The following is a 15,982-nucleotide window of genomic DNA, read 5'->3' on the forward strand; positions in this document are numbered from 1 at the left end:
TTCGCGTCTTAGTATCTGGTCCGGGACTTTCCCGGGAAGCGGTGTACTTGAAAGCAAGCATTAAATTCCTGGGTCACAGCACGATGGCTGATGACGTCAATATCATGACGTGCCGATCGTCACTTCCGCTTTCTTTGCAGTAAAACGAAAAGCGGTAAACAAACATTGCAATTATCAACATAGTAAGCTGGAAATGGCTAAATTAAACTGAAAACATAATGAAATTAAATTGCTACTGGATCATAGAGCCGAGGAAGAAAGTCCATCGTCTATCTTTGGAAATGTGGGGTTTATTTTGTTGCCGATGTTCGGGTACGCACCCGCGGAAACAAGGTTGTACCTCAAAGCGGAAAACATCGGAGGAAAGCGTTCAAGGGTTTACTAAATACAGTGTTGCTTTTGGCAGCCATTTTAATTTTTGTCTTAGTTTTCGTCTTTTGGACGATAATACTTTTTAATTAGTCTTAGTCATATTTTAGTCATTTCAAAATGTGTCTTCGCCTAGTTTAAGTCGACATTAACTCAATAATTTCGTCTGTAAAATTTAAAAGTTTCACTCTAAAAATAAGTAAGAAAAGGTTTCCAGTGAACATTGACAGACGTGCACATATTAGAGCATCTAACCATCTATCATGTGATAATACACACTCAGCAGGAAAACAGTAGGCTACATTTTTTTTAAATAGTTATACCCGCATGGACGCCACGAACTGTATGTAAAAAAGTTGTCAGAGTTTAGGAGGATGCTTGCCGTTAGCAATAGCCTAATGCTAACATGAACGTAAATGCTTTACTAATGCTACGAGTTACATTTAGCACTCAGCACGGACCATACTAGGCTAAGACAACATTGCATATTCTCTGTTGCCAAGATAAGAAGACATATCTTACCGTGTATGTCTCAAAACAAGCAATGGGGAAACTGGAGAGGACACTAGGCTAGTGGGTAAGTTGGGGGGTCGCAGCACGTTACATGAGTCACGCAACCAGGCAGGCTAACGACACATAAATGTAAACATGCGACAAAAACTATGGCGCATTTTCGTCTCGTTCTCGACTCGTCAGACGAAAACTGGCATTATTGTCGTTAAGTTTTAGTCTCCCAAGATACGTTTTTAGCTCGTCATCGTCATGAAAACATTGTTCGTCAAACGGAATTCCTCACAGCTGCGATTATCAAATTGGTTGGCAACTAATGTATTAATCGATTCATTGTTGCAGCCTTAACGGTAGAACTAGGGAGGGTTGGATTTTAGTCGAGGTAGGTTTGTGCTTAGAGGGGATGAAAATATCCAATAACGACTTGCCGTCATTGTCATGTTGAAAGTTTATTGCATGCAGACATCACATATGAAGCTTATGGTTCTAAATTCACTGCTTGGTGAACTTCCACAGTTACGAAACCTGCAGTTTCAGTTCCCTATTTGTGCTAATATCGAATCTGGACTGATACTTCGTCCGTTAACTAAAGGGATGTTGTTGGTTCCTTTGTCTTATTTCAGGAAATCATTTACACCTGACTGCAGTGTCAGTACTAGTAGACCAGGTGACCTGGTTCATCATCCTGGAAGGAGAGAACTATTGACATTTTGAATAGTGAACAGTAATATCTGCACATTGTACACACATATTACCAGTGATGAATTCTTTGAAAACATTATTTTCAATTAATGAATGCCACAAACTGTATGTAAAAAGTTTTCCAAGAGTTTAAGGGGCTGTTTACATGGTGACTCTCCGAGAATACGAAAAATTTCAAATTTGCTTTTGCGTCTCCATTTGAACAATGTCGCAATTCCGCATGAAAACGATGTAGTATTCATGCCAGGCCCTAGGGGGCAGTGCAGATTTACAGGGCGACAGAGAATGATGCACTTCGACCCCACCACGCTCCCTCAGCCCGGGAAAAAAATATGCCTGCCCACTCGAACCAATGTCATTTTTCTTTTGTTCAAAAAGGCACAAAAATTGTAACGTTCAACATATTTAATTTAAAAATATTATTAAAACAGTCAATTAAAGACAACATTTCGCCATATTTGCTGTTTTTAATGTTTAGTAGCACCACTGCGCACGCCTAATGTGACGTGTACGAGTGCTGACGTTAACGGCGCGGTCTCACGCCGCAGGAGCCTTTGATATGCATGCCGGGGAAGCCCCCCTCAATCCCCCGCAATCGGATTCTTCCACTTCGGAGGCAGGATTCAGAATTTTTCGTCTTCGCCAACACCATATGCACGCGAGGCGAGTCCGCTACTCAGTCATTGCGTCTTTGTGTCGCAGAGTCACCATGTAAACTGCCCCTAAGATAATTGCCACGCTAAATGCTAATGTTAACACGGTCCTTATCCAAACGCGAAAGCTATGCTAACGCTACAAGTTACATTTAGTGTGTGATGATTACTCAGCAGAGACCTTTAAAGGCTAAGGCAACATGGCATATCTAGCCAAAATAAGAAAACAAAACTTACCAAGCAGCGCCCGACACTTGTTTCACAAAAGGAGCCTGGGGTGGACACACACTTAGTCACTGGGGGGGTGGCGCAGCACGTCACATGAGTTACACGACCAAACGCTGCTACAATGCATGCTAACTACACATACAATAAGAAAATGTCACACATTGTGAACTTATGCCAGAAACTGTGGCAAATTTTCATCTCGTTCTCGTCTCGTCAGACGAAAACCTGCACCCGTCTTGTCATGTTTTAGTCTCCCAAGATACATTTTTAGCTCACCATCGTCATGAAAAAAAAATTGTTCGTTGACGAAAACAACAATGGTTCTGATAAGACAAAGTACGTTTTCCTGTCAGACTTGATGTGATTGTTTCACAGAATGTTGTAGAATGGAACGTTACAGTACAGTTAAAGAACACTGATGTAGCCGTTTGAAGAGTTAGATCTGAAGTTATGAATGTAATATGTACATTCAACCTGACTGTCAAATGATATGTACGGATAAACATTGTAACGGTCAGTTGTGTCTTATCAACAGACATTCCCCACTGGAAAAATCCTCCCACGGCAGCCACACAGATTCATCAGTATTCAAACAGCCGCCGCCTTTGGAGCCTCCGATTAGCTCTCCGCCTTCATCCGTAAGAGACCCCCCGTGGCCACACGGAGGCACCCCACCTGGTCGGCCTTCACCAAATGAAAGGCCCCTCATGCAAAGGAAGGATTCTTCTCCATCTTCAGTGGTCCCAAGCCACCGTATTCCCAGGCCATACAACAAAGTGGCCTCTAGTAAGTTTTCTAAGCTCATGCTCATCTTGCAATTGATCTTATACGGATAAGAATCTTTGCTAATTTTTCTGAATACAATAATTTTTGAGTACTTTGTACTAGGGATCTCCTGATGCTGAGTTCTTGACTTCTGTTCCAATTTTTTTCAGGATAAGTTTTGCCGATCCTATACCTATATTTTAAGACCAGTGCAAGAATGGAAGTAGCAATACTGAAATTAGGGACGTCCCGATCCAGGTTTTTGCACTTCCGATCCGATACCGATACTGGCCGATACCGGCCGATCTGAGCATGTGTTAAAGTTCAAAGTTATTTAGCCGCCTTACTTAGTTGTCAAACTCATGTTGAAAAAGGTTTTAGTACTCTTGATAACAACTAGCCAGCTGAATTAGGTGAGTTTGAATAACACACAACGGTTGGTAACAAGAAACTGACCTGTTTATTCAGTGACAAACACAAAACATTATAAATAACAAACAGAAATGGCATAGTCAGTCAGTAAAACGTGCAAATAATATTGTAAACTGTCTTAAAAAAGCAAAACACACAAACAACCTCAGTGGAAAATCCCACAAACCCCCCAAGCTATTAGATGCTTTTAATGTTTCATGCTTTAGTTACAAAAATTGTATATAAAGGGTTACATTTTAAGGACATTAACATTTTAAAACAGTAAATAAAATACTCAAGTCCCCATTCTGTATCAGCAGCTTTAAACTACATTCAATTCATTTAATTTTGCGAATCAACTGTTAAAGTTGTTAAAATTGCTCCCGTTATTGCATAATTTCCCTTCTATCTACTTTCGACTTGTGAAAGTTTTAAAACTGTTTTGAAGATAGATTCAAGTCATGATTTTGCCGATTTAGGAGTATTTTAGATAAAAAGTTAATTGGGTTCGCTTGGAAGGTTCACAACAGCCTACAAGGGAAGTCTCCTGCTTTAAGATGGCGGCTGTTTACTAACGCAACTAGTTTTCAATACTTCAATGTTGCTAACTCCGTCGAGTCTGTCATTTTGCATCTTGTTCTATATACATATGATATCTATTATCTACAGTAAAACGATGTTGACGTAGTTTGTAGCGGCTGTCAGCAGCAGCCAGGTATTCTTGTGTTTTTATCCAGCGGGATGAGTTGAGCTAAAGCCGTGAGTTGAGCATTGGCATTACCCGGGTCTATGACAAGTATGATGTTTACTCTCGGGACGCAATGCGGTCCGTTTCTCATCGCGTCCCGAAGACCGCGCTGTGTATTAGTTCTGCTTTACTTGACATATTTCAATAATCGGAATGTGGATGTTTGTGAATCGTTCTCGAATCTTCCACGGCCGAATCGCTCAAGGATGTAATGACTGCTGGGCATGTTGTACCGTGGTTTTAAGTGTTGGATGGTGCATCTTTACTCACGAGAGATAATGGCTCGTCATCCGGAATGAATTCTTCGGCAATGACTCCTGTTATTCCCTGGGCTTTGGGACTGTTGAGTGCTAGTTTGTCACGCATAGCAAAAGTTTCTGCCAGTGTTAGTTGCGTAGGACCTTTCTTTTTGTCTTCGGTTTTCTTAACATACTCCTCATATTGTTTGTGGTGGTATTTCGCTAAATGCTTGTTTAGGTTGGTTGTATTAAAACTTCTTACAGCTTTACCACCACGCTTGACTTTATTGTGGCATATGTTGCACTCTGCCTCTTCGTCTTTGTCGTCCTTTAAGGTGAAATGATCCCACACAGCTGACATTTTTACCGATAAAGTCTCTCGGTAAATTGGGAGACTGTAATGTAAATGTAGTGTGTTGAAGGTGTGCCATAAAATGCGGACCGGATTTTAGGGAAACCGAAGCAAAAACTGGAATGGAGTTTGTAAATCGGTACGCTGGAAAAAAAAACTTAAAACGGACTTTAAAAAAAAAAAAAAAAAAAAACCTGGATCGGAAGTCTGGATCGGAATTTTTCCGTGTTGGCCGATCCGATACCGATGCGCATTTTATTGCCCATATTGGCGTCCGATCAGATCCAAATATCGGATCGGACATCTCTAACTGAAATGTTGCATCAGAATGCAATATTTGGTTGCAAATAGGCCTGCACCGGTATGAGATTCTCACGGAATGATAACCTTAAACCAAAATATCACAGTTTCACGGTATTGTCATATTTGGTTGCAAATAGGCCTGCGCCGGTATGAGATTCTCACGGAATGATAACCTTAAGCCAAAATATCAGTTTCACAGTATTGTAATTACAGCTCTGAAGTGTGTTACTTTGAGATATCGGGGTTAAAGAAACAAAAAAAAAAAACACAACTTTTTTTCCATTGAACAGTGGCCTTATTATGACATTATTACCATCAGAACAAAAACAACTGAATTATTTTCTGTAAAAAGCACGTGTGTATGACTTGTATCATGTTTACATTTTACAGTGGGGCAAATAAGTATTTAGTCAACCACCAATTGTGCAAGTTCTCCTACTTGAAAAGATAGAGAGGCCTGTAATTGTCAACATGGGTAAACCTCAACCATGAGAGACAGAATGTGGAAAAAAACAGAAAATCACATTGTTTGATTTTTGAAGAATTTATTTCCAAATTAGATTGGAAAATAAGAATTTGGTCACCTAAAAACAAGCAAGATTTCTGGCTGTCAAAGAGGTCTAACTTCTAACGAGGCTCCACTCGTTACCTGTATGAATGGCACCTGTTTTAACTGATTATCGGTATAAAAGACACCTGTCCATAATCTCAGTCAGTCACACTCCAAACTCCACTATGGCCAAGACCAAAGAGCTGTCGAAGGACACCGGAGACAAAATTGTTGGCCTGCACCATGCTAGGAAGACTGAATCTGCAATAGGTAAAACGCTTGGTGTAAAGAAATCAACTGTGGGAGCAATTATTAGAAAATGGAAGACATACAAGACCACTGATAATCTCCCTCGATCTGGGGCTCAATGCAAGATCTTACCCCGTGGCGTCAAAATGATAACAAGAACGGTGAGCAAAAATCCCAGAACCACACGGGTGGACCTAGTGAATGACCTACAGAGAGCTGGGACCACAGTAACAAAGGCTACTATCAGTAACACAATGCGCTGCCAGGGACTCATATCCTGCACTGCCAGACGTGTCCCCTTGGTGAAGCCAGTACACGTCCAGGCCCGTATGCGGTTCGCTAGAGAGCATTTGGATGATCCAGAAGAGGACTGGGAGAATGTGTTATGGTCAGATGAAACCAAAATAGAACATTTTGGGAGAAGCACAGGTTCCCGTGGTTGGAGGAGAAGGAATACTGAATTGCATCCGAAGAACACCATACCCACTGTGAAGCATGGGGGTGGAAACATCATGCTTTGGTGCTGTTTTTCTGCAAAGGGACCCGGACGACTGATCTGTGTAAAGGAAAGAATGAATGGGGCCATGTACCGAGAGATTTTAAGTGAAAATCTCCTTCCATCAGCAAGGGCATTGAAGATGAGACGTGGCTGGGTCTTTCAGCATGACAATGATCCCAAACACACAGCCAGGTGCTGGAGTGGCCTAGCCAGTCTCCAGATCTCAACCCCATAGAGAATCTGTGGAGGGAGTTGAAAGTCCGTGTTGCCCAACGACAGCCCCAAAACATCACTGCTCTAGAGGAGATCTGCATGGAGGAATGGGCCAAAATACCAGCAACACTGTGTGAAAAGCTTGTGAAGAGATACAGGAAACGTTTGGCCTCCGTTATTGCCAGCAAAGGGTACATAACAAAGTATTGAGATGAACTTTTGGTATTGACCAAATACTTATTTTCCACCATGATTTGCAAATAAATTCTTTAAAAATCAAACAATGTGATTTTCTGTTTTTTTCGCCCACATTCTGTCTCTCATGGTTGAGGTTTACCCATGTTGACAACTACAGGCCTCTATAATATTTTTAAGTGGGAGAACTTGCACAATTAGTGGTTGACTAAATACTTATCTGCCCCACTGTATGTAGTATGAAAAATGGTATCGAGTATTGAAAATCTAGTTGAAAATTTTAGTATCGTTACAACAGGAGAATAATGTTGCATATTTTTGTATTGGGCTTATGAAATGTAAACTATCATACCATTTTTCTGGCTAGATGCATAACTGTTCATGTAATATAATAATTCCACATTTTGTTGAAAACATCCTGGTCTTGTGGTGCTTCCTCATGCCACATTGTTATGAAATAAGTTCAATGTTGATTTGAATCTGTGCCGTTAAACCTGAAAGCTTTTCTGTGTGTTTCTAGAAAGAGAGTGTGATTTGGACAAACACTGTGGTGTCCTCGATCCTGACCGGAAGAAAGTCTGCACTCGTCTCCTCACATGCAATGTAAGCTCCAAACCTTTGTGCAGTCACATTTTTTTCTCTTGGGAATTTGAGTTTGGCATACCCAGCAGAAGCTTTTCAGTGTTCTGACCCGTCAGTGTATACCTTTACTGTACATGTTCGCCCCAATTGTATTTCATGCAGCTGGTCACCTTTAAAAGTAACTTGGTTAAAGTGCAAACATGGCCAAGAGGTAAAACCAGATGACTCAGAGGCTGAAGGACGTTATGCTCTGTGACCTCTTCAACTTTTTGCAAGCAGTCTACTTACATAACACATGAAATAAATGTGTATTTACTTAAACTGCTGTCAGAAAAGTGAAAACAAAATAATCAGCGTGTTCATAGCCGAGAAATGCCTCGCCACATTACAGAGGAATATTCAGTGCAATGGCAGAGCGCTGGGGCAGGTTTATTCACATATCGACTGTAAGATGATGCCTATGTGCTTTCAACCATATCTTAAGATCTATCTACTTTTTATACTTCGTTTTCTTGCGCTGCACTGAATCTTCGGACGCCGAAATGCAACAAAGAAGGAATTTTTGTATTTGTTCTGAAACACTCTTTAGACGCTGTTAACATTACCAAAACATAAAAGTTGTGATGATGCAAGCACACACCTCACTGGCTAGAGGTAAGAATCATTTGTTGCGTTAAACCCATATGTTTTAGGTAGGATTCTTGCTATTGTCTGTTAAAGGAAGTTTTCGTTTTCTTCGAGGTGGCAGGCTCCTCTTCTGTCTCGCCAGGTGTTTTTTTCCACGTAAAAAAAGCTGTCCAAAGACATGTTTTTCAGTCATCTTTGCTAGTGTGTGGACTTATTACTTATGGGAACATATCTGATGTGCGTACGTCATATTCAAGGACAAGTGCACAATTATATAAAAAAAAAAAAAAATGCACTGCTGGCCAAAAGTATTGGCACCCCAGCAATTTCTCCCAGAAAATGATTGAAATTACAAATGCTTTGGTAGTAATATTTTCATTTATTTTGCTTGCAATTGAAAAAAACACAGAAGAGAATTAAAAAAAAAAAAAAATCATTATCATTTTACACAAAACTCAAAAAATGGGCCGGACAAAAGTATTGGCACCTTCAGCCTAATACTTGGTAGCACAACCTTCAGACAAAATAACTGCGAACAACCGCTTCTGGTATCCATCAATGAGTTTCTTACAATGCTCTGCTGGAATTTCAGACCATTCTTCTTTGGCAGACTGCTCCAGGTCTCTGAGATTTGAAGCGTGTCATTTTTACATCTCCAAACTGCCATTTTCAGATCTCTCCATGGGATTCAGGTCTGGACTTATTGCTAAGAAGTCTCCAGTGCTTTCTCTCAAACCATTTTCTAGTGCTTTTTGAAGTGTGTTTTCGGTCATTGTCCTGCTGGATCTGAGGGAGACCCAGCTTTCCCACACATTATACTGCAAAATTTGTTGGTAGTCTTTAGACTTCATAATGTCATGCACACGGTCAAGCAGTCCAGTGCCAGAGGTAGCAAAGCAACTCCAAAACATCAGGGAACCTCTGCCATGTTTAACTGTGGGGACAGTGTTCTTTTCTTTGAAGGCCTCGCTTTTTTTTTCCTGTAAACTCTACTGGACTGTCTCAGGAAATTAGAATACACAATATTCTAATTTTTTGAGACAGTCCTGTGTATATATACAGGACTGTCTCAGGAAATTAGAATACACAATATTCTAATTTCCTGACTGTCTCAGGAAATTAGAATATTGTGTATTCTAATTTCCTGAGACAGTCCTGTATGTTGATGCCCTTTCCCAATAAGCTCTTTTGTCTCATCAGACCAGAGAATGTTCTTCCAAAATGTTGTTGGCTTTCTCAGGTAAGTTTTGGGCAAACTCCAACCTGGGTTTTGTATGTCTCTGGGTCAGAAGTGGAGTCATCCTCGGTATCCTACCATAGAGTCCCTTTTCACTCAGACGCTGACGGATAGTACGGGTTGACACTGTTGTACCCTCGGACTGCAGGACAGCTTGAATTTGTTCGGATGTTAGTCGAGGTTCTTTATCTACCATCCGCACAATCTTTCTTTGAAATCTTTCGTCCATTTTTCCTTTCCATCAACATCTAGGGAGGTTAGCCACAGTACCGTGGGCTTTACACTTATTAATGACACGGCGCACGGTAAACACAGGAACATTGAGGTCTTTAGAAATGGACTTGTAACCTTGAGATTGCGCATGCTTCCTCACAATTTTGCTTCTCAAGTCCTCAGTGAGTTCTTTAGTCTTCTTTCTTTTCTCCATGCTCAATGTAGTACACACAAGGACACAGGACAGAGGTTGAGTCAACTTTAATCCATTTTAACTGGCTGTAAGTGTGATTTAGTTATTGCCACCGCCTGTTATGTGGCACAGGTAAGTAACAGGTGCTGTTAATTACACAAATTAGAGAAGCATCGCATTATTTTTTTTTTAAAGGGTGCCAATACTTTTGTGCGGCCCATTTTTTGAGTTTTGTGTAAAATGATTTTTTTTTTTTCATTCTCGTGTTTTTTCATTGCAAGCAAAACAAATGAAGACATTACTACCAAAACATTTGTAATTGCAATCAATTTCTGTTAGAAATTGAGCATTAACTGACAGAATTACAGGGGTGCCAATACTTTTGGCCAGTATTGTAGATCCTACGTATATGCTAGATCCAATGGATTTCTCTGACACCCTATCCACTTTTATTATTATATCGATAGTCGACAGGCACATTGGTGTGCAGGGTTTATGTGGGGTCATTCAAATTAAGGTAAAAGTTTGTCAAAATTCACGCCTTAAAAAAGCATTAAGTTAAATATTAGAGGAATTTAAAAGTATGCAAACTTAGCGGTACTTTTTAAAAAAAAATTTTTTTTAACATAGTTGTATCGGGTAGCCGATAAAATCATTTAAAAATGGAATTATATCAACATTGTTTTCCTATTATCAGAAAGTTCTGCCTTTGTTCAAGGGCTGGTCACAGCCTAGAACAACAGTTATGCTTATTGACCGTCTGTAAGCTAAGATGCTTGAGATTTGTTATGTGAGTATACCATTGCATTCATGTTTCAAAAATTAAATGAACAATAAATGATTGAAAAATAATGAATTATAAACTCATTACATACCTCATTCACTGTACTGAAACTGTGCCTAAGACAAAAGCCCTGTGTGAGCCATATGTGATTTGACAGTGACTAATTGGAACTTACACTTGATCCAAAAAAACTGATGTTTGCACCATTTCACCAATGAATAGTGGTACAATATGGCACTTTTCCCATAATTTCAGTTGAAGTTGTTCCCTTATTTCTCACGGAATGTTTATTGGAAATCTTGAAGTTGTTACATTTATAATTATTAAAGTATCCAATGGGTCATCACTAGAGATTTCCCGATCGATCGGCTAAGATCACGTCATTTTCAAAGTATCGGAATCGGCAAAAAAATATTGGCCATGCCTTTTTTTTATTACATATACAGTATATTTTAAATCGTTTTCTTATTGTATTTAACGTTACAGACATAATATATTACTCATCCAGAGTCTTTAGTTTAGGCTTAACGTAGGGTTATCACGAATATCCCGATAACGGCGGCAATTATTTTAATAATAAATGTGTCACCTTAAAATATTTATCGCTATTAATATTTACGCTGCACGATCCTCTCACTCATTGTCGCGCTCAATCTGTAATGACACCGTTGTACCATTATACAGTAGAGAGATAAAAGGCAGCACAACATGAGTAGAGTGAGCTTTGGCAGCCTTTGAAGTCTTTCTTCAATTGGCTAATACCTTGCAATCCTTCTCCCTATGATTAGAAATATCATGGGAAGCAATGTGGGGAAGCAAGGTGGCAATACATCTTTGTCTTAGCACCTTAAGTTATTTCCCAAAGCAGAGAAGATGTATCCATTGGTAGCACGACGCACAGTCATGGTTTTACTTCCCATCATGGTTCCACTCCCATCATGCATTGGGGCATGCCTGCAGTATCATTTACTGAAAGCTCAACAAATACACTAGATGGCAATATTTACTCACAATACACAAAGTCACAAGTCTTTCTATCCATGGATCCCTCTCACAGAAAGAATGTTAATAATATAAATGCCATCTTGAGGATTTATTGTCATAATAAACAAATACAGTACTTATGTACTGTAGAGGAGTTCCAAAAAATCGATTATTACATGCATCGCGATTCGACACGTGACGATTCGATTACGATTCATAAAGGTTAAAAAACGATTATTTTCACTCCTAACAACGCTCGTAGCGAAACGAAATTCAAGACACGTCTGCGGCCCGGACACCGTTAACGGACGCACACACAACGTTATGATGGATGCTCCCAGTTACTGGAAGATAGATTTACTCCTTTTTAAAGACTGGAAAATAAATTTGTGTATATGGCAGGCAGGACCAGAAGCCGGTCGCGCTTTTGTGCGCATTTTTAGAGCGAGAGGGGAAGAGAGATAGTTCTTTGCTCGTTGCTCCTTGCCTTTCAGATGACCAGCTGTAGTTTTAAGGCATTTCAATTAAAAAAAATATCCTGAGTGTGTTGCTAAGACCCGTGTGCATCTATAAGAGGTGAGTACAAGAACCCTCTTGTACTGTTTAGCCTTTATTGTTGTTGTTTTTGAGATGTTAATAGTTAGCGCCGAGCGCTAAGCTAATGAGCTAATTCGCTAACGTGTATTTCATATGCAGAACTTGTAAAACCATGATAAAGTACAGTGGTAACACTACAAACATGCGAAATAGAAAGAGAAGAAAGTGCGCGCGCTGTAATGAGTGTGAGTGTAGCAGTGTCAAGACCAGTTGAGATTTCCACCTGTTACTCCAAGAGGTAACACTGTGAAAACAAAGTATATTGGTTAAAAGAAGTCTTATTTCTAAAGACACTTTGTTTGTGTCCAGAAAATGTCGAATTCATTCCACCAGTGTAAATTTCATTGCATTGTTGAGAGAAATGAGTACTCCCTTTAAAATAGTTAAGCATTTTGCACTTTCTTGTAAAACTAAATAAATAAAAAAGCAGCTTAAGGGCAGCTTTTTGTTGTATGGGCATTATTCCATCTTTCCTGTTGAATCATAAGGATATTTTAAATAAATAATGGACATAAATTTGCTTGGCTGCTTTAGTAATCAGTGCTGCACGATGCATCGATAATCGTGATAACCGCGATAACCGCGATCATAGACGATATCGCGATAATCGATTAAAAATCGAATCGTGGCGTCCTGAATCGTAATCGAATCGAATCGTGGGGTGCCTAAGATGGCACACCCCTAATGTACTGTATGTTGAATGTATATATTCGTCTGAGTTTTATTAATTTTTTTCTTAATGCATTGCCGAAATGTATATGATCGGGAAAAATTATCGGGAATGATTGGAATTGAATCGGGAGCAAAAAAAAGCAATCGGAAAGGGAAATATCGGGATTGGCAGATACTCAAACTAAAACGATTGGGATCGGATCGGGAGCAAAAAAACATGATCGGAACAACCCTAGTTATCACAATACAATTAGCAATAATATGTTAAGTCCACGACCGCATGTGTCGGCAGGGGCGGACTGGTAATCTGTAGCTTCTGGAGGATCACAGAACGGCCAGTGCTCTGGATGGCCCACGGCCGCCATACATACATCACTGTTTTTATCCCCTCTATACTCTGTGATTATCTACAGTTCGCATCCAATCCGACAGGTTGCAGCAATGCACCTGGCTGAAAGACTTGTTGTGGCCCACGAAGGGCCAAGATAGAGTGATAAGAGCTTTGGCGGACTTTCTAGTTGCCACCGGGTTGAGATGGAGAGGGTTACTTGTTAGGTACATTAGCAATTGGCAAACATTTTAGCTGTAAAACAACGTATGCACACGCAGCAGCAATATTAATTCAGAAGAAATATAACAAAATATTCATAAAATGAATGGTTTTACAAAATTTACTTTCAAGTTTAGGTAGTTAAATTGATATATATATTTTTTCATTTATATATCGTATATAGTTTTATTTCATGCTGCACGGTTGGCTAAAAACGAATGCAACGTGCCTTACACAGGGTTTGCAGGAGCCCTTAAAAAGTCTTAAAGTGTCAAATAAAAAAAAAGTATAATCAAGGTCTTAAATTGTCTTAATTTTAATGAAAAATTGCAATAGGTATATTTCCAGACGATGCGTTTAATGGCAGGGAAATCACTGTCGTCCGTTGTGAAACTTCTAATGGTGTGTATTTTCTTTATTAATAGCTGTGCAATAAATACAAGAGTTTGAGATTAATACACTGGCACATGATAGTTTGTGTCCGCAACCACAGTATATGTCAGCGAATTGAGTTTTTGCCATAACACCAGTTCCTGGTTATTTGCGGTTGCAGAGGTGAACCGGAATATGCAGAGATGTTATATTTAATCAAAAATGGATAAAAGAAGGTTTATTTAAGATGTGGTTGGCACCTGATAAAAATAACAACCATGCCCCATGCAAAGTCTCCCCAAAAACGTTTTCGTTTGGGATGATGGGAGGCAAAGCCGTCGTTGCACATGAGAAAAACACCAGTGGTCTGTGGCAGCAGTTTACAGGGAATAGTTTTTTGTCTATATTAGAAATTGTTGAGACGTGTTTTGGACTTATATTACATTTTAAAGGTTTTAAAAAGCATTAAATTCAACTTCAATGCTGCAATACCCTGTTATAAACGGCTTTAGGCATTGACATTAGTGATATTAGCTGCAGTACTCGCGTTCCACCAATAGAGTGTAATAATATGTTTGTTAGTTTGGAAGAAAAAAAAATCACTTCAATTGTTCAGAGCAATCATTCATGGTCAAATTCATGATCAGATGAGAACAATGGTAAAATGTGGCCTTTTCTTCAGATCCATTCCATCCACCAGCGAAGGAAGGTACTGGGCCGTAGTAAGAACTTTGACCAGTTGGTGGCTGAACTCAAGACCAAGGTTCGTGAGAAGGGCGCACAGTCACTGGAGGGATGTTCGTCTTCTGGGAGGTCCCCCAGCCCAGAGGCACCCAGAGAGCAAGAGGGAGTCCCGCACTGCCGAAGACCTTTGGCCAGCCTTCCCGCTTTCAGGTTAGCGACACATATTTTGTACCAGATCCAAAATCCCGATTCAATTCCTACCACAATTTTTGTCTCACAATTCAATACACAAACTATTTTAAATCTGAAACGTTTTTTTTTTTTTTTTTTCATTCCAATAACATTTATACTAGCATTAAACCCTTTATATAGACAGCATATCCGTTTGGAGTGGGAGGGATAGCAGCGAATGATCATTCACCACCCTCCCACTTCAAATGGATCGGATGTCTATTGGTTATAAACTCATCTCACAATTCACAGCAGAAGGATGAAAACTGCTTGTTTTTTTTTTGTTTATTAGTTGTACTGTAGAATGTCGTAGAATGATTTCCTGACCAATGTATCGGTAATTTCTGTCTTTCTTTCCAGTCGCTCCACTGTTTTGTCAGAGAGCACCCCAGAGGCTGACAGGCAGGTGAGGGATGAGGGATGCGTCCGCGCCCCCTCCCCTCTCGTCCATGGAACAATTTCCAGTGACGAAAGTGAGGCAGAAGGAGCGGAGGAACCTGTTGAGTTCCCGTCTTCTGCTACGCACCCAAGACCGCTTGCAGTGAGAATTGCTTTTACTTTTCTTTAAACTGAGAAAAGAAGCAAGACATACAGTGTGGCAAAAAAGTATTTAGTAACCACTAATTGTGCAAGTTTTCCCACTTGAAAAGATTAGAGAGGCCTGTAATTGTCAACATGGGTAAACCTCAACCATGAGAGACAGAATGTGGAGAAAAAAAAACAGAAGATCATATTGTTTGATTTTTAAAGAATTTATTTGCAAATCATGGTGGAAAATAAGTATTTGGTCAATACCAAAAGTTCATCTCAATACTTTGTTATGTACTGTACCCTTTGTTGGCTATAACGGAGGCCAAACGTTTTCTGTAGCTCTTCACAAGCTTTTCACCCACCATTCCTCCATGCAGATCTCCTGTAGAGCAGTGATGTTTTGGGACTGTCGTTGGGCAACACAGACTTTCAACTCCCTCCACAGATTTTCTATGGGGTTGAAATGTGGAGACTGGCTAGGCCACTCCAGGACCTTGAAATGCTTCTTGCGAAGCCACTCCTTTGTTGCCCTGGCTGTGTGTTTAGCATCATTGTCATGCTGAAAGACGCAGCCACGTCTCATCTTCAATGCCCTTGCTGATGGAAGGAGATTTTCACTCAAAATCTCTCGATACATGGCCCCATTCATTCTCTCCTTTACACAGATCAGTCGTCCTGGTCCCTTTGCAGAAAATAGGCCCCAAAGCATGATGTTTCAACCCAAATGATTCACAGTGGG

General features: G+C 40.0%; 1 protein-coding gene across 1 annotated transcript in view; it reads left to right on the forward strand.

Moving 5' to 3' along the window:
• The window catches only part of atxn7l2a (ataxin 7-like 2a), a 40,832-nt gene that overhangs the window by 12,666 nt on the left and 12,184 nt on the right, over positions 1-15,982 (forward strand). Inside the window, exons 4-7 of the mRNA XM_057847140.1 lie at positions 2,998-3,248; positions 7,507-7,589; positions 14,480-14,691; positions 15,073-15,253. Of these exons, the coding sequence (XP_057703123.1) occupies positions 2,998-3,248; positions 7,507-7,589; positions 14,480-14,691; positions 15,073-15,253 (727 nt within the window). The remainder of the gene's footprint in view (positions 1-2,997; positions 3,249-7,506; positions 7,590-14,479; positions 14,692-15,072; positions 15,254-15,982) is intronic.

Source organism: Corythoichthys intestinalis, chromosome 9, assembly GCF_030265065.1.
Source record: "Corythoichthys intestinalis isolate RoL2023-P3 chromosome 9, ASM3026506v1, whole genome shotgun sequence".
NCBI classification, from domain to species: domain Eukaryota; kingdom Metazoa; phylum Chordata; class Actinopteri; order Syngnathiformes; family Syngnathidae; genus Corythoichthys; species Corythoichthys intestinalis.